General features: G+C 47.0%; 1 protein-coding gene across 2 annotated transcripts in view; it reads left to right on the top strand.

Moving 5' to 3' along the window:
• The first annotated feature begins 2,410 nt into the window (after positions 1–2,410).
• The window catches only part of DAPK2 (death associated protein kinase 2), a 117,163-nt gene continuing 93,746 nt past the window's right edge, over positions 2,411–25,827 (top strand). For both annotated transcript variants that reach the window (XM_039219664.1, XM_039219671.1), the window contains exons 1-2: positions 2,411–2,459; positions 8,838–8,935. In XM_039219664.1, the coding sequence (XP_039075595.1) occupies positions 8,844–8,935 (92 nt within the window). In that variant the 5' untranslated portion in view covers positions 2,411–2,459; positions 8,838–8,843. The remainder of the gene's footprint in view (positions 2,460–8,837; positions 8,936–25,827) is intronic.

The raw sequence follows: 25,827 nt of genomic DNA on the forward strand, positions 1-25,827 counted from the left end.
GAACTCCAGTAATCCAACCTGGCCAAACATCTAGATGCACATCCACAAGATGGAAGAGGATGTATGTGTAGGCAGGTTGGAGCTTTAATTGCCAGAGTGAGGCATTTGTACTTTTCTCAGCCATGGGAGCCATGGGAGCCATGGGAGCCATGCAGGAGCTGGAGTGGAATTGCTTGATTCTTAGCTCTTAATACCTGGCCCTTCCCCTGGTTTCATTCTGGAATACGTGCACTTCTTGCTACCACCCTTGGGGTCTTTCCTTCTCTGCCCACTGCCACCTTGGTCCTATGTTAAGTGCTCAATGTCTTGTTGCTGTTGTCAGGTAAGGGTCTGATAAGCTCACTCAACCTTAAGCAAAATATGGTACTGCCTTAGGCAATAGCATTTGGTAAATACAGTGGAAAGAGGACCAAACAAATCTGGCAGAGGCCTAGTTCTAATCCTGGCTTTGCCTCTTACCAGCTGTGTGACCTTGGGCAAGTCACTTTTTCTTTTCTGAGCCTCAGTATCCTCATCTGAAAAATGACAGGCTGGATGGGATGATTGACAATAACTCTTCCAGCTGCAATGTTCTTTGACTAATTTGCCAAGTATCAAATCTAAGAATGTCTGTTTTATTTCATGCAAGGGGATGCTGTTGCTGCAAATTAGGTGTTAAGCATGAAGCTCATAGGGGAAGGGATGGAAAGGCTACAGGTAGGTGTTCTGGCAGTGTCGGCCGAATCCAGCTTTGATTCATCATAGACTAGGCCATGATGTAAATGAAGAAGCCTCCAGAATATTCCATCTCTCAGCCATTCAAGTCATTCCCAACTACTCAAGCCTTCCCAGTTGAAGCCCCAGACATTGTGGAGCAGAGATAAGCCATATTGTACAGTGTCTGAATTCCTGATCATCAGAATTTGTGAGCCTCACAAGATTGCTGTTTCAAGCCACCAAGGCTGAGGTGGCTTGTTACATAGCAGTAGATGACAGGAAATGGGGGGGGGGTTTGAGGGTACTGTGAGGATGAAGGGTCTCCCTATGCTGATGAAAACTCAGTGGGTGTCCTCTTCTGTCACTGACTTTGGAAGCTACTTCTGGTCTTGGGTATTACTCCAGGTAGCATGGTGTTCTTGGGACAGGAAGCTCAAGGCCTGAACTGTCCTGGGATGTGAAAGTTTATAAACAAGGAAGTTCTGTGGTCTTTCTCCAGGCTGTCCCAGGCACTGGTCAGCTGGGGGACGGGGCTCATCTGTACTTGTCAGTACCCCAGTGTGTGGGGGAGAGGTTGCCCACCCTGGTGAAGGTCCTCTAGATGCACCTTACACATTCTTTCATTTCAGCCCCATATAAGCTCCGATAGACATTCTAAGAAGGGTTGTTTGCCCGACTTTACTGATGAAGGAAAGGCTCGGGTGCCATGGGGAATGGCAGAGCGGGGCTTTGAACCAAGTGGCAGAGCTCTGAATCTAACACTTTCTCCTCTAGGACTGTGTGGAGGAGCCCTGTGGGTGACTTGGGGATGGAAGCTCTGGGAAGGGGCCTCCATTTCCTTTTGCTAAACAGTCTCTGGTCTTGAAGCAAGTTCTGTCTTGGCTGTGATTCTGTTTCCGCTTCCTTCTTCCCATCACCCTCTCCACTCTCATTCTTTTTTCCCTCCTGGGATTCCTGGGCGACGGAAGAGAGGGGGAATCCACTGCCAAGTCCTTTATTAAGGAAGGCTTGATGGTGATGTGGGGCTTCCCTCACCAACCATGCAGAGGCGGGGGCACTGGAGGGCGAACGAGGTTAGGCTGCTTCCAAGCTGGGGCTTGGTTGTGAGGAGGGGAGTGTCCCTCTCCACCTCAGCCCCTACCCAGCTATGAAACGTGGGTGGTGAGGTTCCCAGAAGAATCTGTCAGGGAGCGTTCTGGCTGGGAGGGAGGAAACGGCCTATTCCCTAGTGGGACTTCCTCTCTCACAGTGTGCTTGTTGCGGGGATGGGAGGTGGGGGGTGAGGAGGTGAGGGGGAGGGGGAAGGAGGCAGGTTAGGGGTGAAGGGACAAGGAAATAACATTGAGCGATTGTGCCAGGCTACATCACATTATCATCGGCTCATTTAAATTGTTTTCCAGATAAGGCTTGGACAGGTTCGTGGACTTGCCCAAGGCCACACGGCTTGTGAGCCTCAGAGCCGGTAAGGACGCCTGGAGGGTCTCACCCCTGGCTCTCGCCCTGCGAAGCCTGGAAGTGTTGCAGCACCGGGTGGAAGACTCTCGGCCCTCACCTCGGGGCTGTCCGGAGGGGACTCCCAGCAGGGGGCGCCCCGAGATCCGTCCCGGGGCCGCCAGGCGCGCCTCCAGCCGGCGCCTGGGACGGGGCAGGCCGCTCCGCCCCCTCGGCTCCTCAGTGGTTCCGCGGGCGGGCGGCCCGAGAGCGGAGAAGAGCGCCGCGCACCCCGTGGCGCCTGCCGTGCCAGCCCAGCGCAGCCTCCCGCCGTGAGTAGCGCCCGTGTGCGGGCTGGACGGGCTAGACGGGGCGCGCGGGGCTGGGGCTGGCGGGGGCACATTGTTCCTAGGAGCTCTCTCGGGTACCCCAAGCCCAAAGCCCGGTCCCTGTCACCACCCCCGGGTATGGCCGGCCCTGCCCTTGGGCGCTGTGGCCAGCCCTGGACCTGCCCGCTGCGCCCCGGACGGGGTGGGGGGCGGGGGGCGCGGCGCGCTCCGAAGCCTGGCACTTTGACCTAAGGGACGGCGTGGGGGCATTACAGGCCGGGGTCGAGGCCTGGCATCCAGGCAAGAGATAGGGGACAGCCTTTCATCAACTTAGGGCGCCTTCATGGGGAGAGCACTACAGATTCCCGGGAGGAGAGGGGCCAGTCTTCTCAGCATCAGCTACCTCGCACACCTCCTGTCCCTATTTGCCCAGGACGGGTTTCAAGAAGGCTGCTCTATACATAGTCAACTTACTTGAGGCAGAATGAAGCTGTGGTCCCTATTGTCAGGGGCCCAGAGCGAGGCCAGAGCTAGGGTGGGCATGGGGGTAGCCAGTAGGTCTAGGGTAGAAGGCATTGTCAGTAGTCGACCCTGACTCTGGACGGGGCATTGTGGATGCGTCATGGCGTGTGTGGGTCTGGCTAGCCCTCACTGTACTTTGTAAGGTGGAAATTAGTATTCTCACTTTAGGAAAGAGGAAATAGGACATGCAGTGAAGACATGCAAGTAGTGATAGGTTGGGGGTACACCCTGGAAGAGAGGAAGTCATAGCTGGTTGCCCCAGAAGCAGGTGGGAAGGTCGCAGGTGGAGAGAACACAGCCCCTGACACCTTGTACTCTAGAATCCGAAGGAGGGTAGCTGGGAGCTGCTGCTATGGTTTCTGACTCTGTGTTTCCCAGCTGCGTCCATGTGTCTGGGAGAGTCCTGGTGAATAAGCGGAGCTGGTACGTTGGCCTCTTCACAAATACTTTCAGAGTCCTATTCTTCCCCAAACCACACATCTTCTAAGATGTGTTTTTAACACCTAAAGTGGCCCCACTGATAATTCAGCTGCTTTGGGAGATGCTTGGGCAGGGGGCGCAGTGGTGTGTGGATGAGGGTGGGTATGTGCTGGTCTGGAGCAGGTTTCCAGCTGGCAGGAATGAGACCTGAACTGTCCCTGACCACCTCCCTCAGGTTTCCCTCCTTATTAGACATGACAGTGAACAAGCAGGCTGTCCATGGACTGGACCTTCACTAGAAAAATGGAGTTTTCTCGTGTCAGGCAAATGGTTGATCTCTGAGCCCAAGCTTCCTCATCAGAGGTTGATGTTGGTCAATGCCTTGAATGATGCAGAGGCTCTGTAATGCTGGAGTCCCTTTCTGTGGATGGCCTCCTCAGAGCCTGAGTGTGAAGATTTCTAAAGTGGGGGCAGATATAAGAGGACAGTCATGCCTGCTCCTTTGCAATGGTCCTATTTCACTAACTTACATTGGGTGAGGTGGTGTGATGATCTCTGAATGTTCAGCAGAGTGAGCAGGGTTGAGGGTACTGTCTGTCATTGCTGCCCAGGGCAGAACAGCTGGAGTGGGCTAGCTGTGTGACTTTTCATAAGTCTCTTCCCCTATCTGCTCCTTAGTTTCCTTCTTTTGTAAAACAAGTTGGTTAGACCAGACACCAGTGGTTTTCAACCCCACCCCCCACGGCCATTGCCATGAATTCTTACACTGAGCCCCAACTTACCGTATAAAGTGGAACTGCTCTGCCTCTTGTTCCTCATGCTGGTGGCTCCTGAAGCAGAGTTTAAAAATCCCCTAGATGATCTTTGAGGTCTTTTTTTTGTGAGGTACTAGCAAATCTGTGTTAACCCTCAGAAGTATTACTTATTATTAGGGTTGGGGGCAGGAGTGTGAATTCTAGTGATTCCATTAAGAGAAATTTGGGCATTAAGATGGGCTTCATCCCTGAAATGGTTGGAGCTGATGGCCTGTGCCTCTGACCAAAAGTTGTAGCTGTGTCCCTCCCCTCCGCTGTGTGGTTTCATCTTTTTGGGACCTGAAAGGTACCTGTGTTCTGCGGCCTTCTCTGGGTCCTATCTGGTGATTATAATTCCACCTCAGAGATTTTCCCCTTTAGTTTCATGACCCTACATTGAGAAAATTGATAAAGATACAAATTCATCTTGGGGAGAGATATTAGGAAAAGGCTTTAACAGCACTCTCCACAATAGCCAAAACATGGAAAGAGCCTAAGTGTCCATCAACAGACGAATGGATCAAGAAGATGTGGTTTATCTATACCATGGAATACTACATGGCAATGAGAAACAATGAAATCTGGCCATGTGTAGCAACATGGATGGACCTTGAGGGTGTTATGCTGAGCGAAATAAGTCAGGCAGAGAAGGACAAATACCATATGTTTGCACGTATAGGAGGATTAGGAGGAACTTGACGGAGGACCAAGGGGGAGAAGAAGGGCGGAAATGGTGGGGGAAAGGGAGAGAGGCAAACCATGAGAGACTCTTGAATGCTGACAAAAACTGAGGACTGATGGATGGGGGGGGGGGGGGATGGGCATGAAGGAGGGCACTTTGGGGATGAGCACTGAGTGTTAATTGGAAACTAATTTGACAATAAACTATTTGTAAAAAAAAAAAAAAAAAAAAGGAAAAGGCTTTAAGTTGTTATTGGTTGTTTTAACTTGATGAAGCATCTGAGCAGTAGCCTTGAGAAGGGAGGCTGGGCCACTACATTTAAATCAACCAACATTTATCGAGTACCTGCTGTATACCAGCCGCTACAAGGGGACAGGGGTGAGAATGTCACAACCACTGCCCTCATGGGGCTCCAAGACAGTAGGCAGGAGGGAAGGAGTTCACATTTGTTGGAACCATCTAGACACTACTTAAAACTTTTTACATATGTTATCTCATTTGTCATAAAGTATATGTTTGTCTCACATTTTATTATGTGAAATTTTGATTGCATACAAAATAAGTACATACCACATATCCATGTAACCACTGCCCAGATCAAGAAACAGCATTGCCTGCACCCAGAAACTCTCCTTGAGTCCCAGACATAACCCCCCCACCCAGAGGTAACCTATTCTGACTTTTAGCATCACAGATGAGTTTTGCCTAAGTGGAATCACACAGTATGTAATCTTTTGGGTCTGGCTTCTCTCATTCAACATTATGCTTGTGAGTTTCATCTGTGTTGTTGCAGGTAGCAGTAGTTTATTTATTCTCATTGTTGTGTAATAATTCTATTGCATGGTTATAACTCAGTTTACTTATCCATTCTTCTGTTGATGGCCATTTGGTTATTTCCAGTTTTTAGTTATTATTAATAATGCTGCTGTGAACATTATAACATGGGCCATTTTGGAAGACATATACGTGCATTTCCCTTACATAGGTCCATAGAAACTGTCCAACAGATTTCCAAGGTGGCTGTCCCAGGATGTGCTTCTCTTGGCATTGTTTGAGAGTTCTGATTGCTCCACATAGTCACCAACACTAGGCATTGTCCAGATTCATGTAATTCATGTAATTTTCCATGTAATTTGAAGCTTAGAAGAGTTGTCCTGTGCGCAATGTGTGCAGAGTTGTAGAACTGGGATTCAAATCCAGGTGTGACCATGGAATGTGTAAATTTTCCTTCTGGGTTAGACATAGACAGTTATGAGCCAAAACATGAAAGCTCTAACACTAAAAATGTATGACGAGAGCTCTCTGGGAATTGAAAGGAGGAAGGGGATTTTAATTTGTTTTAATGAGAAAAAGGGTCATGGAGCCTCAGAGTTGGTAGCATTTGAGCTAGGTCTTTGGGAAGAGAGCTGTTTTGCTAGGGAGGCTCTCCCTGGAAAGGGCCCAGCTTGGGCTGAGGCATGGCAAGGGTGAAAGTTTTGGGGGAATGGGAAAGGTCTCCTTTAGCTATACTGTAGGTATGTGAGGGGAGGGAGCTAAGGCTAGAAAGGTTAGTTGGGGCCACACTGGTGGTGGTCCTAGTTTGTCCTTAGGGGGCTCCCTTGCCCCCCAGCCCCTAGCAATCCCTGAAGCCCAAGGCAGGGGCTCATCATTTTGCTGGCGAGCTGGGCTGCTTTGACCCCTGCTCAGCTCCTGATAGCAAATGGAGCTGGCCTATCGCCAAATGGAGGATCGTAGCTATTCCAGAGACTGCTCTTAGGGTATCTATCAACAGAACTTCTTGGAGTATTCTGTTCCCACCTAGGTGTGTGAAGTGAGTAAACCCACCCCTCAGGACCTACCCAACCCAAAGGAGGTGGTAGGTAGTAGTCCTGACACCCTCTGGCCTAGTCTCAGGAAATTTGCCAGGATGGGGGTTGGGGTAGTGAGTGAAGGGGTCTACCTTCTGATATTGGTCAAACCAAACTTTCCAGAAGGATCCCAAAACCTTTTCCTTAGAAGAGGTTTGAAATGGTTGTCTCCATTGCTGTGAGAAGCAGGAACACGGATGACAGCCTGGGATGAGCCAGAGAATAACAGTAATAATAACCTTTCTTATTTGTCCAGGATTTTATGCCCTTATCACAATGGATTCCCACAGGGCTGTGTAAAGTAGGTGATATAGATGTTATCAGCCCCTTTTACAGATGAGGGGACTGAGACCCAGAGAGGGTGCCAATCTGTGTGGGTTACACAGTTAATACACACCCAGGCTAGTCTACAACTGGGGTTCCTGGGAGCCTGCCCTTTGTTGTATTCCATGCTTGCTGGGCTCAGGCCAAGTAAAGGGCGAAGACGGAGCAGGAAGGAGGATGCTTGATGGACCACGTGCACTGACAGGGCCAAAGGTCAGCTGGTGACCATGAGAGTCAGGCTGGGGAGTCAGGCCAGGTTGGCCTGGGGGTCTTCAGGGATGTGTGCCCCACGGAAGGGAAGGAGGCAGGTGGCATCTTGGTAATAGAGCTGTGGTTTGCAGGGGGCAGCATCGGAGGAAAGAGGGTGAAACGTATACAATCTCTGAGAGTTGGAACAACTCCAGCCACTTGGCATTGATGACACTCACCCTTATGTAATGATGCCTCCACCCAGCTTGGTGAAAACAGCCTTTTGGGGCTCATGGGGCCCTGGGCGTGGTTGGTATCTGATTGGCGGGCATAAGAAAAGCTGCCAACGCTAGCCAAAATGAGCTCTGAGAGGCCTTTGCTAATGACTCGAAAGACACATCCACAGGCAGCTGGTTTTATCTTTGTCATTTGCAGGCTGTATCCTGGGCCCTGCCCTTGGGGTGCTGTCCAGAGTGGCATGTGGAAGTCCAAGAATGGGTGGGGTTCTTGAGGCCGGGAGATCCCAGGGTAGGGTGCATACAGTCTCTTCTGGTGTAGTGGTGAACGCTCCCCATGGCTCAGAGTTGTCTTCTGGCTCCTACTGAGGTGCTCTAGGCAGGGGCTTGGCTCCATTTTATAGATGAGGAATCTGAGAGTCCTCTGACAAGAGATGAGGTCACAGAGCTAGTTGTGGGCAGAACTGGAACTAGAACCTCCAGCTCCTGACTCCTGGTGCCTATTGCAATTTGTCACAGCACTCCCGTTCATCCTTCCCTTGGGGTGATGAGTGAGAGGGTTTACAGATCAGTTCAGACTCGCAGTTGGGTGGCACAGCCCCTGAGGGAACTGCTGAGATCATGATAATCCCATACCTTTTTCCTGCATTTTATAGTTTACAAAATGATTTCATGATTTGCAGTGTTTTTTGTTGTTGTTGTTCTTGTTTTTTTAATAGTATTAACCTATCTCACAGATGAGGAAACGAAGTCTCTGGCAGTTTACACAACTTGAACTTACCCAGGCATTTGGACTTGAACCCAGAACTCCTGACTCAAACATGAGGGCTCTCTCTCCTCCCTCATGGCTACTTTTCTCAGTAGACCTGGATTGCATGAGTACAAATTGCCAAAGCTGCCTATGGTGCTATGTCTCTGACCTTGTCCAGAGCAGATCTGAAGAAGTGAGGAAGGGCTCTTTTTCTGTCTCTTTAACAAATTCAAACTGATATACATCAAATAAGAACCATAAAGGGGTGTCTGGGTGGCTCAGTCAGTTAAGCATCTGACTTGGACTCAGGTCATGATCTTGCAGTTCGTGAGCTCGAGCCCTGCAATAGGTTCTGTGCTCTCAGTGCAGAGCCTACTTCGGCTTCTCTGTCTCCCTCTCTCTCTCAAAAATAAACATTAGAAAAAAAAGAGAACAATACATCATCAGTTACTGGTGAGAAAAGGCTTCCTTAAGCAGGGCAGTTCTTGAGGAACCAGTGCTGTGGATTATTGTTAAATTATTAGCTCCCTTGCAAGCTGATTACTTTTAGGCCCAGACTCTAAGGCTTACACCAATGTTCATGCCTGTCCTGACCTCAAGTTTCTTTCCATTTCAGGGCTGTATGCTCCAGGCCTCAATGAAGAGCCCAAACATGGAGACGTTCAAGCAGCAGAAGGTGGAGGACTTTTATGACATCGGGGAGGAGCTGGGGAGGTAAGAGGCTGAGAGAGGTGGAGGGGCCACCTCTCCTGGTACACTTGTCACTTGATCTTGTAGGCATGGGCTTGTCATGGGACTCATGGGAAACTTTAAAAAGAATCCTGAGGCATTCATCTCCATGTGCAGCTCTGCAAATAGTCATCTCTGGAAATAAAGACTTGCCAGCAGAAGGGACTAGAATTCTTGAGCTCTGTGTTTTCAGTATAACCTGGCTGACAGTTATGGCGAGTCTAAATGATTCTTGTTTCATCTGTAACTTTTCTCACAAAGTCATTCCCGGACTCTGGACTGAGACCTGGCCTGTTGGTTTTCTTCTCTGAGTCCCGCTTAGGATTCTCCATGACTCTCAGGATTTTATTTCATAAGCTCAGCACCTCAATGGGAGGTGAAGTAATCCTCCTGAAAATGGATTTGCATTGAGTAACAGGCTACACGAGCCTTGTCATGAGCATTCCTAGGATCTGAGTTATTGGGTGTGTTTTCAGGTTTGCTAAATCCAGAATGCAGCCAGGGAAAAGTTCTGGTATCTGAAAGTAGTTACTCTTCAGAAAGGAAGGAAGATTTTCCAAGCTCTCTTCTTGCCTTCCATTTCTAGAATCTGCAAATATTTAAACAGTTTCTTAGTGATTACAGAACACTAAGCCTAAGGTTGGATTGTCACTGCAGTGTAAGAGATGGGAATTCATTTCATTCTCATTCTGCAGGTGAGGAAACTGGCCCAAGGAGTTTAAGCAAGTTGCCCAAAATTGACCAGCCAGCGAATGATGTGGCCAAGGTCTGGCCAGTTTGTTTTGCACCTACACTCCTGTCATTGCCTTTTCCAGTGGTATGGCACTTACACACTCACATATACTTACCGGTATGCCCAGCCTCACCCCTTCACACACTCAGCCAGGTAAAAATTTGGGGGTTTATGGCTTTTACTGTATCCATGATGCAAAACGGGAGGCCTTTCTCCTTTACAGAGCTCTTGGGTCAGGCCTAATTTTCTTACTGTCTTTTATTTTTAAAGACAAAACAGAGAGAACTTCAAAGCCAGAGGAGCCTTTCTTCAAGAGGGAGGTGCAGTTACTTCAAGTGCAGGGAGTGCTTGTCCTGACTGATGAGCTAGCTGGGTGGGGGAGCAAAGACTGCAAGCAGAGAGCCTGGAGGGGAACGAGTCCTCAGCCTTCTGCCTGAGCCGCCTGCCTCTGGCAATCCAGGGCTGAAGGGGTGGGAAGAGGGCAGAGGGCCAGAGGCTGGAGGGTGGTCAGTTGGAGTCTGCCTATGAATGGGAAGCCAGGTGCTTCTCCTGACCTTGGAGATACCAGGGAGAAAGTGGCAAGCTCGACAGCAGACCCTGGCAGGCCTTTTCCATGGCATTTGATTTGGTAGCCTCATCTTGGCCATATCCTATGTGTAGGGGTCTGTGCTGAGGGCTCTGGGTACCGAGATGAGCAAGACATGGACAGTTTCAGCCCTCTTGGAGGTTCAGCCTGGCCATGGGGGCAGCAGCCATGCACATGCCAAGGCCAGAGTTGGATGCGACCTTGCTGGAGCAGGGGGCTCTGAAGAAGAAAGTAGAGGCAGTTTCCTGGGGAATTAATCTATTCTTGCTTCTTAGTCTCGTCTCTCCCCAACTTTGTACATCAGAGCTATGAGAACTGGAAGACATCTCTTGTTCTCTGGTCCTTTGTGTATAGTAGGGTGGGAGGCCTGTACCTCACAGCCTGGGAGCCTTGGATGATCCCCCCAACCCATTTTGAAAGTGGGTCGATAAGAGGCTGCAGAGGCCTGAGGCTTTTGCAATGGCTTGATATCCTAGAATTGTGGTCTAGAGGCCAGATGAGCTAGAAGGCCTTTAGAGAGCCTTTCTTCCCAGCTCTTCATCTGAAAATTGAGGAAACTGAAGCTCAGAGAGGGGAAGGCCTTGCTAGGGGCCATGAACAGGCTGGAACTAGAGTTGCCTGCAGAGGTGTGCTCAGATTCAGAAGGGGCGGTCCTTTTTTTCTTTCCTCCCCTCCTTTCTTTCACTTAACCAGGCACTGTCCAAGGTAGTGGGCAAACCAACAGACTCGTTCCTGTCCTTTTGGAACTTATCAGGGGAACCAAAAAGATAATTCATTATGACATGTGTTAAGGGCTATGCAAGGAGAGAGCAGGATGCACTGAGACAGAATAGGGGACACAGTTGAGACTAAATGCTTAGGGAATGCTGCTCTGAGGAAGTGACTGTTCATTTGGGAACTGAGGGCTAAAGGTTCAGGCAAAGGCAACAGCATAGACACAGGCCCAGAGCTGCTGAAACTTGAGCAGTGCTCAATGAGGTTAGAGACATAGGTGTTAAGAGACACGGCCAGTGAGTTCCATGTCAACACAGAGTGGTGGACAGGTTTGGCCTTAGGGATCTCACAGATTGGGATTTGGGTCCCCTTCCTAGCTGTGCAGCCTTAGGACAATTTACTCAACCTCTCTGTGCCTATGTTTTCTTTTCTTTTTTTTTTTTTTTTAATATTTTCTTTATTTCTAGGAGAGAGAGAGAGACAGCGTGAGCAGGGGAGGGTCAGAGAGAGAGGGAGTCACAGACCGAAACAGGCTCCAGGCTCTGAGCTGGCAGTCAGCACAGAGCCCGACGCGGGGCTCGAACCCACAAACCGCGAGATCATGACCTAAGTGAAAGTCGGACACTTAACCGACTAAGCCACCCAGGCGCCCCGTGCCTATGTTTTCTTACACATAAGATAGAAATAATAACAGTACCTAGTCCATGGTTGTGGGGATCAAGTGAGATGCCAAGTCTATAGTGTCCTTTATGAAACCAGGCACCAGGTGAGGGCTCAATGAACAAGAGCTTCTGGCCTTTGAAGTAAATTTGGGGCACCAAGGCCCTGCCTCCCAGCTCTGGAGGCCCCCAAGAGGGAGGTGTGGGACTCTGCAGGAAGAACAGGTGGGGTCATGCTTATTTTGGGGAGAGGTGCCTGTAAACCTGCTTCTTCTGCTGTCAGTGAGCACCTTAGTCTAGACTCAGGGATGTCTTACTGATTTTATTTCCTCATTCAGTCCTTCCTATGCAAAAATCAAAATGAGCGACACCATTTTTCACTTTTACCTGCACTGGTAGATGAAGCTCACACACATAATGTTGAGCAAAGCCAGATGCAAATGAGTAAAGTTCATTTTGGGTGTAGTTCAAAATGGATAAAATGAATCAATGGTTCAGCAAGTCAGAATAGTGGTTCCTCCTAAAGAACTGCTGACTGGAAGGGGACATGAGGAAGGTTCCATGGGGTAGGTATTATTCTGTTTCTTGATCTGGGCACGTATTTCATGGATACATCCTTTATGAAAAGCAATATCTCTTTATGTGCATTTTTCTGTAGTCATGCTATATCTTAACTAAAACCACCCATTAACAAATAAGAAATCTTACACTCTGTTCCTTGTCCTATTCTGGTCCCTGAAGCTCGTGTTTTTGATTCTGTTGGATGTCTCTTATGTCCTTATCCTACAAGTAAGAGAATATCTGTAAGAAAAGCTGCCAAATCCACCTTTGGATTGGGACAGCGTGCCTTGGCTGGAGGGTCCTCGGCTGCTTGACCCTGTGATTCTTACCCAGTTTCATGCTGAGTGCACTTAGCTGTGCTCCCATTTTGGTGCCAGCCTGCTGGGGATGCTGGAGATTGTCTGCTGCTTCTGAGAGTGTTTGGAGAAATGCTGCACCCTGCAGACTCTGGCTTCTCCCAGCCTTGGTAGCCAGGGTAGGGTAGAGCACAGAAAGAGTAGAGCACGGGCTTTACTCTTAGAACAGGACTTACAAAGAAAAACCCATCCAATTCCTCCTTTTTAGACAAGGCTAGGTCCAGAGAAGGGATGTGGCTTGTCCGAGGTCACTCAGAGAACTGGTCATAGACCAGGATGGAGACTAGTGGTCTGACTACTCTTAGTCTAGGGCTCTAGTCACCACACCATAAGGACCCACAATGTAAAAATTTATTTTTTTTATCTCATTTGAATGCTTCTCGGGGAGTGGAGGAGAATATATGATAGGATGATCTTTTCTGTTTGAACTTGAGAGTAGAATAACCGTGTAAGAGTCAGGAGGCTGAGCATTTGGGAAGGAGTGATGTTCCCCCAGGGGAGGGTGCTGGTAGATAGTCCTTCCCCCAGGGGATGTATGCCCAAGAATACAGGGCATTTTAATGTAAGCAGCATGTAATGATCAGTGCTTTCTTCTTTTTTGTGCTTATATTACTTTCCTTTACTTAGATTATTACATTAACATGAAGTCATAAAATGTTATGCTGAACTGGATCTCAATAAATGAGTCCAAATCTCTATTGTATAGATAAGGAAAGTGAGGCTGAGGGAGGTGAGGTGATTTGTCCAAGGTCACAGAGTAAGCAATACAGAAGGTGATACTTAAGGAAGCTTTTATTTTATTTTAAAAAATGTTTTAAATTTATTTATTTATTTATTTATTTATTTATTTAGCACAAGGGAGCGGAGGGGTAAAGGGAGAGAGAATCTCAAGCAGGCTCCATGCCCAGTGTGGAGCCTGATGAAGGGCTTAATCTCACCACTATGAGATCATGACCTTAGACAAAATCAAGAGTCAGATGCCCAACCAACTGAGCCACCCAGACACCCCAAGAGACTTTTAAACTATACTGTGCTAGTTTAAACAAACAGACAGGGGTGCCTGGGTGGCTCAGTAGGTTCAGTGTCTGACTTCAGCTCAGGTCATGATCTCATGAGTTCGAGCCCCATGTCAGGTTCTGCGCTAAGACCTTGGAGCCTGGAGCCTGCTTTGGATTCTCTGTCTCCTCTTTCTGTCCCTGCTTGTGTTCTCTCTCAAAAATAAATAAATAAACTTAAAAAAAATGAACAGACAAATATTTATCAATATGTACATTGAACTTTTATCTGTCAAGGAGCATATCTCACCATTACCCCAGACATGTCCTCACCCCCCACCCCCGCTTCCCTGGTGATGAGAACAGCCATGAGCCCTGCTAATACAGGAGGCTCATGTATGAAAGGCTGAAAGTCACCCTGCCAGGCATATAACCTGCAGAATCCCCTTTTGTAGGGACAGGAGCCTTGGGCCAGGAAGGAGCCATTCTTCTGGAGCCTCACCCTTCCTAAACAAAGGTGAGGAATTCCCTGCAATATCCATATTGATAGGGCTGCCTGCCAGACCTGAGTCACCCAATGGGCTCCTCCACTGTGGTGAAGATCACACAGGCAGCTTAGCCAGGGCAACCTTTTTTGGGGGAGAAACAAAACCTACAGGAATGTGTAGAGCTCAGATTTACTCAGACTGGATTCTATAGCCCAGTCTAGCCACAAAGCACTATAGGAAACAACAATAATAGGTATTTGGGTTTACCTGTTTCAGTCCTTGGGGAAAGGGTTTCCAACGTGAACTCTGAAGCAAAATGGCTTTTGGTATTTCTTTTTAAATTAAAAACTTTTTTTTTAAGTTAAAGAAGTAATGCATGGCAAATGTCATAAAATTCTGAAGAGTTTAAGTAAAAAGTCCACGCCCTCTACCCTCCCTCCTTGTCACACAGCTAGACTTTGATGATAATTTTCTTCTGTTGCCTTTTAGAACTTTTCTAAGTAAAGCAAATGTGTACAGGGACCCAGATGGGATCACATATCGGTAACTACAACTTGCTTTATTCACTTCATGAAATACATTGAAAATCTTTTAAAATTTTTTATATTTATCTTTTAATTTGAGAGAGAGAGAGAGAGAGAGAGCGCACAAGTTGGGGGAAGGGGCAGAGGGAAAGAGAGAGAATCTCAAGTAGGTACCATGCTCAGTGCGGAGCCCGATGTAGGGGCCTTGATCCCACAACCCTGGTATCATGACCTGAGCCAACAGCAAGTGTCACATGCTCAACTGACTGAGACAGCCAGGTGCTCCTGAATATCTTTCCATAGCAGTATATAGAGATCTTTGAGAATTATTTTGGATGAAAGTTTTTTTTTAAATAAAAACTTAAGAAGACAAGCCAATAAGAAATTAGTAGCCTTAACTCAGCCAACTATTTTTATTTTTGACTTCTACATTCTTATTTTTCCATGGCTGTTTCTCACACCCACACATTCCCTTCTCTTTTGTGTCTGCTTGAGGCACATATGCTCAGCATTAACATTCTCCCAAGTGCTGAGCTCCTGGGGCAGGGTGGGGAGGTCAGGGGGAGCAGGGCAGCTCTCATGGCCCTGGGATTGCCCAGGGATGAGATGAGGCCTATCTCACATTTGTTTGTATGGTTCCATCAGCTCTTTTGAAGGTAGATTTTCTTACTTTGTTTGTTTTGTTTGTGTTTGTTTAAGTTTTTATTTTAATTCCAGTTAGTTAACATACAGTGTAATATTAGTTTCAGGTGCACAATATAGTGATTCAGCACTTCCATACACCCAGGGCTCATCACAAGTACATTCCTTAATTCCCATCATCTAGTTCACCCATCCCCCACCCTGTCCCCTAGGTTCTTATTTTGAGTGTCGCTATAGCACTGAGACAGAGGCCAAAGGTCCCAACAACTTCTGTGACTTCTCCTTGTTCTTGCTGTTCCCTCGCTCTTGGAAAAAGTAAACTTTTCCTTCAAGGTCCAGGTCAAATGCTCTCTCCCTAGCAAAGCCTGACTCACCCCATCCTACTACACCCAGTTCTGTGGACTTAATTACTGCTTCTCCTGGATCCACATCTCTATTAAGTCCTTAGGTCATCATACCTCATGTTACCTGAAAGGGTTCACCTGGTCATCTCGCCACTGAAGATTCCTCAGGAGCAGGCCTTTTGCACTTGGTAAGTGCTCAGCTCCCGCAGATACCCATCAGTAGACTGCAGCACTACCTGGAACCTGCTTGGAGTTACATCTGAAGCAAAAACCTCAGCCAAGGCCCCAGCACCCATAGACCTTGGCATCCATGAACATTCACAATTTTGCAATCACAAGGTAGGAAACAGAATGCAAAATTACCTCCATTCCTGGAGACACATTATTATATTTAATCCTTGTTACATCCAGTGAAGAGTTATTACCGCTATTTTATAGATGAAGAAACTCAGTTTCCAAAATGTTAGGTAACTGGCTCAAAAAGTACAGATCTACTTCATCAAGGAGAAGCCAACTGGGAAATTCCACTCTGTGCAACACAACAAATCTTAGACAAAGTCAGAAATAAAAGCCAGAAACTTTTCTGGGCAGAGTCCTGTCTGCTGCCCTGGGCTGGGATTTTTGTGCCTCTCTGATTGCACGCGTGTTTGTATTTCCTGTTGCTGGTAAGGTGAAAGTGGCTGACATATGTTAAGAATCTTCTGCACTCACAATAGTGTCTGTGCTGAATACTTCCGATCCTTATAAGACATTATGAGCTGGGTCATATTCCCACTCCACAGATGAGGAATCTGAGGCTTAGGGGAATTTTACAGTGGACCCTTTTGTCACTCATGCCAAAAGGCTTCCCTGCTGCTAACACCAGGCTTATCTTCTTCAGGCCCAGGAAGCTCTCAGCTTGATGTTAGTGGCAGGGAAGACTTTTGGACCATAGCTATGCCCTAGGCCAGCTAGTGGTTTCTGAAAGATGAGTGGTGTGTGTGGATGCATACGTGCACGTCTGTACTTTAGGCCATTATCATAGTCCAATGACTCTTCCTAGGCACCCACTGTATAATGGGCACCAAGGTGGATATAGAACATTTAGGGCTCAGGCTCCGCTGGTACACAGGGATACTCTGCTCAAAAGCCAATGAAATGAGATGGAACAGGCCATGTACTAATAGGGGGCCCCCTAAAACATGTGCCAGTTGTTCAGAGGAGGAAACCATCACTAGCTCCTCGCAGTCTAATCTGGGAGACGGCAGATAACCACCCCAAGGTTATGGCTCTGCCGGGGACTGAGGATCCTGAGCTTGGGCAAGAGACCACGTGGTGGGGGTCGAAGTGATGGGGCTGCCAGGAGGACAGGCGACCGCAGAGGGCCCTAAATGACAAGAGGCCACGGATGAAGGAGGGAGGTGCTTTCATCATTCATTGTTAGGAAAACAAAGCACAAAGCCACTCAAACAAAGTGGCTGCATTGCCCACGCTTCCATCAGAAGCTGGCACACAGGGCGAATCGCTCACCCTGAGGGGTAGGTCTCACTAAGCTCAGTTTGCCTTATGAAAACTGTAAGAGCTGGAAGGAGGTGCTTATGTGGGGAACATTGAAATCGTTATATACCTATATCTACGGCATACATTCTCTTTTCTACCTCATCGCCAGTATGTGCTTTTGTGTTGTGTTATTTTTGGCTTGGTGTTTTATTTATACCTTTCTGTGTATCCAGAGTCCATATAACTTAAACATTTTCTATTTCAAAATAATTTAAATTTAATAAAAGTTTTCAGACTAACAGAACTCCCATATATTCTTTATTCAGATACAGCGACTTTTAACATTTTGGCACCTCCTCCTTCCCTCCTTCCTTTCCCCCTCTCCTCCTCTTCCTCCTGCTCCTCTCCCTTCTTTCTCCTTTCTTTCTTTTTTTTGTCTGTCTCCCTATCTATCTATTATTGCTTCTGAGCCAGTTGAGAGTAAGTTGCAGACATTATGCCTCTCTATCCCTTAATACTTGATTATGCATCTTCTAAGGGCTTGGCTATTCTCTTTCATATCACAATACAGTTTTCAAATTCAGGATATTTAACTCTGATATAATGTTTTTATATAAGTTATAACCCTTATTCCAGTTTTGTCAATTCTTTATAGCAGTTTTCTTCCTGAAGCACAAGATCCAATACAGATCATGCATTACATTTTGTCATCTTTTAGTCCCTTTTAATCTGAAATGATGCCTCAGCTTTGATTGTCATGACACCAGTATTTTTGAAGAATGCTAGCCTTAAAAAAATAGATACAATACAGTCTGTATACTTTTGTTAACTTCATAGTATTCTATGTAGACATTCTCAGTTTACTTAAGTTCTCCCTATTATTTCTCACTGCTAAAAATAAATGTTTCTGTGGACATACTTGTTGAATTTCCTCTCTGCATTATTTCTGCTGGGCATATTCCCAGAGGGGAAATACCAGGTCAAAGATTATGACTGATTTGTGTAATGGTTGAAACTAGATGCTGAATCAGTTTGCCAGGTCACCAGCAGGTGCTTATTTCTGTATGGCTTTGTCAGTATGCTTTTATTGTTTGTTTTTTGCGTGTTTTTGGTAGTTGAAGAGTTTTGTAAAGATACATTCATGTTTTCACAGTGGGAAAATTTAAAGTGGTTGAAATCTCTTGTGTGTCTCCCTTAGTTCCAAACTTTATTCTCTCTACAACTCTGCCCTGTTTGGTGTGTTTACATTTTATTTTCATTTCGTTGCATTTTCAGTCATTGGAGAATGTGAAGTTTTGAGAGCAAGAACACAAGGCGGGTAAGGCAAAAGGTTATCATGATGAAAATGAGGCTCAGGAAATTTACCTGGCCCAGCCTTGTGAGGATCAGAGGTAGAGAGCTCTTCCCCATAGCCCAATGGTGTTGCCTCCCTCCCCTAAAAGGGAGGGGATATGAGGTCTTTAGGGGACCACAGAACTTCAGCACAAGGTTCCACTTCTTTATCCATACTTTTAGAAGCTGGCTGAAAGGGGTCTATAAGAAAGTTTCCTGAGGGGTGTCTGCGTGGCTCAATTGATTGTGTCCAACTCTTGATTTAGGCTCAGATCATGATCACAGGGTGGTGGGGTCCAGCACAGAGCCTGCTTAAGATTCTCTCTCCGTCTGTCCCTCTGCCCCACTGTGCTCTCTATATGTCCCTAAAATTAAAAAAAAGAAAAAGAAAGAAAGATTGCTGAGAGCTCTGAAAGAGGAGTTGCCTGGAGAGGGGGCTGCTTTTGAGGGCAAAGGAGAGAGAATGGTTCCCCTCTCCTTCTTGCTGGGGAAACCCACATGGGGGATAAGAGCTGAGGACAGTGGTAGGAGGCCTGAGGTACACATCACCTCAGTGGCAGTAAAGCAGTCCTGGCTCTGACAGTGCAGGTGGGAGGTGGTAGGCGACCCCAAAGCTTCCAGGTCTTCCCACAAAGGTAATGGCTGTGACCTTTCGTGTCTTTCTGGGACATTGCCCCAGACCCTAAAGTAGCCTTCAACAGACTTTAGAGCCCAAGAACTTTAATCTGCATGGGCTCCTACACTATCTAGTCTAGGGGACGGAAAACTACAGCCCTATAACCGTATACCATCTGCTACCTGTTAGAGTGGTCTTAGAGCTATGAATGGGTTTTACAGATGAACAGTTCCAACAGACAGGTGATAGACAACACTGACTCTGGACCCCAGATAAGCAAAACGTCCCCCCGCCCCACCAAAAAGTTCCATTCTTCTAATTGGAAGACCTGTATTACAAAAAACAAACAAAACAAAACTCACTTCTTATTATATTTTGAATTTCCTCAACTAAAAATTTGTGGAAGTGTTTTGTGGAAAAATTTGTGGAAGTCTCTCTCATTTTATAAGGACCTATATCATATCCTTGATTTTGCCTCTTGGTCTGCAATGCAGGGTATTTACTATCTGGCTCTTTGTGGAAAAATGTGACTACTCCTGATCTTCCGTTGAGTTAACTATTGAAGCAGCAACACATTAAAAAAGTGGATTATTATAAGGTGGGGGACAGGATACAGACTGACCGAAGCGAAGGTGCAGTTATGGAAAAGGATGAAGAAGGGGTGAGCAGAGATCCACCTGCCTCCCTGCCCTGTCTTCCCTCTCAGAGCCCATGAAGAACCTCTGGGAAGACGGGTTTCAAGACCACCGTCTACCTAGGTTAATCCAGTCCTCTTTAGAGAGTGCTGGGGTAGGGAGAAGGGAAAGGAGCTCTGGGTATTAGGGATTGAGTGTCGTCTCTACATCTGGTCCTGCCCTAGGCACACGGGTTCATCATGTGGCTTGTGTAGGGCCCTTGCAGCCCTTTGTGGTGATAGGTGTTTCTTCCATTTTACAAATGAGAAAGTAAGAGGCTAGCGAGTCAGCTGACTTGCCACAATAAGTGCCAGAGCTAGGATTTAAGCCCATGACTGCTAACTCCTGGTCCAGTGCTCCCTTGGAGGTACCAAGATGCCCAGGATTTTCTTTCTCTTTTTTTTAAAAAAAATGTTAAATCTTTATTTATTCTTGAGAGAGAGACAGAGCACGAGCAAGAGAGGGGCAGAGAGAAAGGGAGACACAGAATCCAAAGCAGGCTCCAAGCTCTAAGCTGTCAGCACAGAACCCGATGCAGGGCTTGAATTCACGAACTGTGAGACCATGACCTGAGCCAAGGTTGGAGGCTTAACCAACTGAGCCACCCAGGCACCTCCGCCCCCACCCCCAGATTTTCTTTTTGCCTGAACCCCTCAGGTCCCCTCCAGATAACAAGGAGAGAGGTTGATACAGTTGTTTCACACTCTTGGTGGACTATTGGAGGAGATCTGCTGAGAGCCCAGCTGCCCTGCATTTGCTGCACCTCCAGGGCTGGCACTGCCTCCCTGCTCACTCCCAGCCCTTGGCAGCCACCATCTAACCCTGAGGCCTCAAGACCCTAATCGCTAATTCTGAGATGCTGGCCCTGGTGTTCTGGTCACAGGGCCTAGAGGGTGATGAACTATCCTTCCCTTCTTGGGGTGAGGTTAATTTGGCACCCTGGGGCCCTGCCTCACAAGCTACAGAGGAGATGTTAGCGACAGTGTGGTTTGAGGAGGCAAAGAATTCGTACCAGTTTTTTGGAGGAGAGTCCCCCTTCTCTCCTCTCTGTCCCCTCTTCCCAGCTGAGGAGACAGGGCAGAGGAGAGAGTGGCAGCTGAAGGACTTCAGCAGGAAGACAGGCTCAGCGTGGAAGGCTGACAGTGACTATTCTGGGTGCTGGAGCCACCAGGCACAGGTTTGATTTTGACTCTGCTGCTATGAGCTGTTGGACTCTGGCAGCTTCGCTTTCATAAGCTCTGTGTCGTCCTCAGAAGATGGTCCCTGTCTCACAGAAGTGTTGAAATACCACATGTGGAATCTGAGTCTCTTCATGTTTTCTAGCCTTCTGGGGTCCTGTTCTTTAATGTCCAAATAAGAAGAACGAGCATTCCATTCCAAGGCAACAGGAAGTCCTGTTCCTAATCCAGCCTTTCTGGTTGTCCCCAGGGAGCACTCACACCCTCCTCCATATTTCAGAGCCTTGGGCTCTGGGGCCCCTTCCTCTTTGAGACAAGGCTGGGCTCCCTGTTTCCTCGTCTCAGGCAGACTCGGACCCACTTCTGAGTGCCTTCCCTCAACACTGAGATTGGTTGCAGGGTATTCTGAGGAGACCCCCTTTTCTTCACCTGTAGCCAATTTAGCTCCTTATTATTGTAACCTTTCACTGAGTGGACCCTGGTCTTTTTATGTTGAATCAAAGGCCCTTAAAGTTTCTCCCAAACAGCAGGCATCTCTGACCTGCCCTCATCCTGCCTCAGTGATGAAGTCTTCTGTCTCTCTTAGCACATGAGCTCTGAGCAGCTTTCAAAATACCACTTTCCCTATTCCTGCCCTAGATGTGAGGGGTGTAGCCTGGTATTTGGGAAGTGCCCAGCAAATAGTCACAGATATGGACACCATTATACTAAAAGCCTGGTGGTCAGTTGTTTTGAAGAGCTTGCTCATGGAATGAGCTGAGTTGGGCAGCTTCTCTGTTACCTCATTTGATTGTTGGGACTCCTGATTGGGGTACGCAGACAGGTGGAAGTCACTGTCCCCATTTTACAGATTAGGAAACAGAGGCATAAGATCCAGTCCTTACTGTTGAGAGCAGGGAGACCAGATCAAGTGGAGATAAGGCTGTGTATCCACAAGAGTTTGTAAACACAGATCCAACCAGCAATCTTAAAAATATTTCTTAGAGAAAGACATTTTGTAAAGCACCTTCAGAGCTAGCTAACTGCAGCATTTGTAGAGATTGGGGTCTTGAAATTCTTTCTGATGTCTCACCCTGATTTGGGTTCCTTCCTGGAGTCCACACATGTCTCTGAGAAGACGTTAGCTTCCTGCTGGTCAGGAAGCACTGCCAGGTCCTGGCTAGGCTGGCCTGGCTCCACCCCCACCCCTCCAAATCCCCCAACTCCTAGTGCTGCTACCTTCGCTACCTTCTAGGAAAGTCTGTAGCTGGGCCACCTCTAATGGGGCACTGAACCAGTCCTCTCCAGTACAGAGCCAAGATTGTGTCCCTCAGATGTGGGAGGTCAAGCCTGGGTAAAACTGACTACTACTGACTGCCTGTCTAACTGTGACCTTGGGCAAGTTACTTCACCTCTCTGAGCCTTGGTTCTCTCATCTGTGAAGTGAGGAACATACTACCTACCTTATCAGGCCAGGATGTAAACACAGATCTTTCTGGACTCTAGAGGACTAAAAGAGATTAAGACTGAAACATGAAACACTATGGTAGTGATCCCCAGGGGTATGTCTGAATCACACAGGAAGTTTAAGACATACAAACAAATAAACAACATGCCTACATGCTAGGGAATTGAGGCTTATAAGGTCTTGGGTGGGGCTCTAGCATCTGTGTTTTTTTAAGGTGTCCCAATTTGTGTAGAATATACAACTGGATCTAAGATCACTTCTTTGAAATAGCACTTGAGACACATAGCAGGCTCTCAGAGATGTTGGTTTATTCCTTTCTTCTCTTGATGGGATGAGTCTCACTATTATCATAATCATAATTATAATCGTAAAGTCCAGAAAGCTAGCCAGGAGACCCTCAACTATTAGAGATGGGGAAATTGGTTTTTAGCTAAGTATCACTGCTCCTAGTGGGCAGAGGTTTTTCAGCCCAGCCATCTCATAGGATACCAGCTTGTCAATGAATGAGTCGCTTTTGGGTCAATCAGGGGCTACCCCTGCACAAGGACCAGCCCAGCTTCACTCTACTGGTAAGGGCCTGTGAGGGCTATGGGGTCAGGGAGGGGTAAGAGAGTAGTTGTAGCAAGAAAAGAATGGTGAGTATGATAGACACCATGCACAAGCAGGAGTTGGGGGTGAGGGGTGAGGGGGACATCTCAGCAGGTGTCTGGTGTGAGCAAAGGCAAAGTGGTAAAATTAACATAGTCAGGATGGAGGATAGCCCTAATAATGCTGGCTTTAGGAAGCTCTTTCTAAATAAGAGCTTCCCCAAATAAGTCTAGAAAACCTTTGCCTAATGCTTTGAAGAGCATGACCATTAACTGAGACCATAACTTAAGCTATGTTAATAACTGCAGGTGCTCATTTAGTAATAACTCTGTTGTACGTTTCTCTGTGAGATTGCCCAATAGCCAGACATTAAGTGGCACTTGAGTGGTTACTCTTGTAAAGCTGTACTCTACGCCCACAGCTACATGGCTCTGATTTATCTGCCTTCCCTTTTTGTTGCCACTTTAGTTTCCTCTTTGCAGGGAAAGTGATTTAGGCCAGTGTTGAAGCCATGTCTTCTCTAGATTCTGTCAGGCACAGAGTCAGGAATAAGTGGCTGGCCAGCTAAACTGAGGGATGTGGCTGACTTAGTATCATTGTTTTGCCTACTCTCCTTGTCCAAACTTACTTCTCAGTACATCCTAAACTTTCTCCACCCTAGCTGCTGTGCCCTTCTGTTTGAGCCTTTTATTTTTAAATGTTATTTTTTAAAGTTTATTTATTTATTTAGAGAGAGAGTATGTGTGTGAGCAAGTGGGGGAGGGGTGGAGAGAGGGGAAAGACAGAATCCCAAGCAGGCTCCACACTGTCATCACAAGCTGTGTCTCATGAACTGTGAGATCAAGACCTGAGCCAAAATCAAGAGTCCAACACTAAGCTGACTGAGCCACCCAAGTGCCCCTAACTGTTTTTAAAAGTTTTAACTCCAGGGGTACCTGAGTGGATCAGTCGGTTAAGCGTCTGACTCTTGGTTTTGGCTCAGGTCATCAGGTTATGATTCCATGGTTTGTGAGATCGAGCCCCAAGTTGGGCTCCGTGCTGACAGCATGGAGGCTGCTTGGGATTTTCTCTCTCTCTCTTTCTCTGCCCTTACCATACTTGTGTGCATGCTCTCTCCCTTTTACTCTCAAAATGAATAAATAAATAAAATAAACTTAAAAAAAATTTAACTCCAGTTAGTTAACATACAGTGTTAAATTAATTTCAGGTATATAATATAGTGATTCAGCACTTCCATACATCACCCAGTATTCATCACAACAAGTGCACTCTTTAATCCCCATCATCTATTTAACCCATCCCCTCCCACCACCCCCTCTGGTAACCATCACTTTGTCCTGTATAGTAAAGGATCTGTTTATTGATCTCTCTCTCTCTCTCTCTCTCTCTTTTATTCCCCCTTTCCTTGTTTCTTTGGTTTCTGAAATTCCACATACAAGTGAAATTATATGGTATTTGTTTTTCTCTAGATTATTCCACTTAGCATTGTACTCATTAGCTACATCCATGTCATTGCAAATGGCAAAAGTTTATTCTTTTTTATGGCTGAATAATATTCCATTATATGTATGTATATATACCACATCTTATTTATCCATTCATCTATCAGTGGACACTTGGCTGCTTCCATATCTTGGCTATTGTAGATAATGCTGCTATAATATAGGCGTGCGTGTATCCCTTTGAACTAGTGTTTTTGTATTCTTTGAGTACATACCCTGTAGTGCAGTTCTGGATCACAGGGTAGTTCTATATTTTTAACTGTTTGAGGAACCTCCATACTGTTTTCCATAATGGCAGAACCAGTTTGCATTCCCACCAGCAGTACACAAGGGTTCCTTTTTCTCCACATCCTTGCCAACACATGTTGTTTCTTGTGTCCAGGCCTTTTAAAAGATGTTCTTCAGAGCACCGTCTCTGTCATCTCCCTCTCTTCCCCTAGTTCTCCTCAGTCCTCAAGTACAGTGAAAATGCTTCCTATTCTTCTGCAGCCTTGTGAGGGTACTTCCCCCAGCCTCATCTATCTCTCCAGCTTTGAGGAACCATAGCCCTTAGAGTCTGTTCCTCATACATAATTACTCTCAAGTAGAAGGCTTTTTGGAGGTTCATTCTGTGTCCCAAGCCAGACTATGAATCTCTTGAGGATATGGCCGATGTTTACCTTTCTTAGTGTTCCCACCACTTCTAGAGTGGGATGGGCCCGCAGTAGGTACTCAACAAACACAGGAGATGGTGCAACCATAACTGGTGCTCAGCCAGTGCTGAGTCCCAAGGGCCTGAGTTGTGTCTAGAGGCCCAGGGGAAAGCTGAAATGCAGCATCGTTTTCCTCACAGCCTTGCTCACACGACCTTCTTTGTTTTCTTGCCTGGAGGGGGTGGAGCAGGGGAGCAGGCCAAGTGTGCAGAGCTTTGACGGCCCAGCAGCTGTACAGAATGCTTGCTTGTTCTTCCCCTCGTGTGCCAGAATTGCCCCACATCACAGCTTCTTCCTGCACTGGGGTTAGCCTAGTGGCCACTGTCCTGCTCTTGCTTCTCTGAGAAGTGGCTGATCGTAATTCTGTAAACCCAAGCGGAGTATCTAGTTCTAGGGAGAGAAGGTGCCACAGCTTCCCCTTGTGTGCAGGTACCAATCTCAACTAAGGAGATGGAGGGAAGTCCTACCGCCATGAAAAGTTCCAGATCAGGCTTGTGGCTTTCTTGGGGCTGTCTGAGGACAAGTAGAAAGCCTCATCATGGCATCTGAGCCAATAGCCATGGACATGGAGTTAAGAATTTGATTCAAGTCCCACTTTGTCCACCAATAGGTTGTGTGTCCTTGGGCAAGGCTCTTTCCCTCTCAAGGCCATGCAGCATTTTGGTGGTGCAACAGGTACCTGAATGCAGGTCCTTTGCCCTTTCTTCTACTCCACAGAAACACTACAGGCATTTGGTATCCACTGAGTCACTCATCCTTTCTCTTTG

Source organism: Hyaena hyaena, unplaced genomic scaffold (assembly GCF_003009895.1).
Source record: "Hyaena hyaena isolate Hyena2069 unplaced genomic scaffold, ASM300989v1 scaffold_15, whole genome shotgun sequence".
Classification (NCBI taxonomy): Eukaryota; Metazoa; Chordata; class Mammalia; order Carnivora; family Hyaenidae; genus Hyaena; species Hyaena hyaena.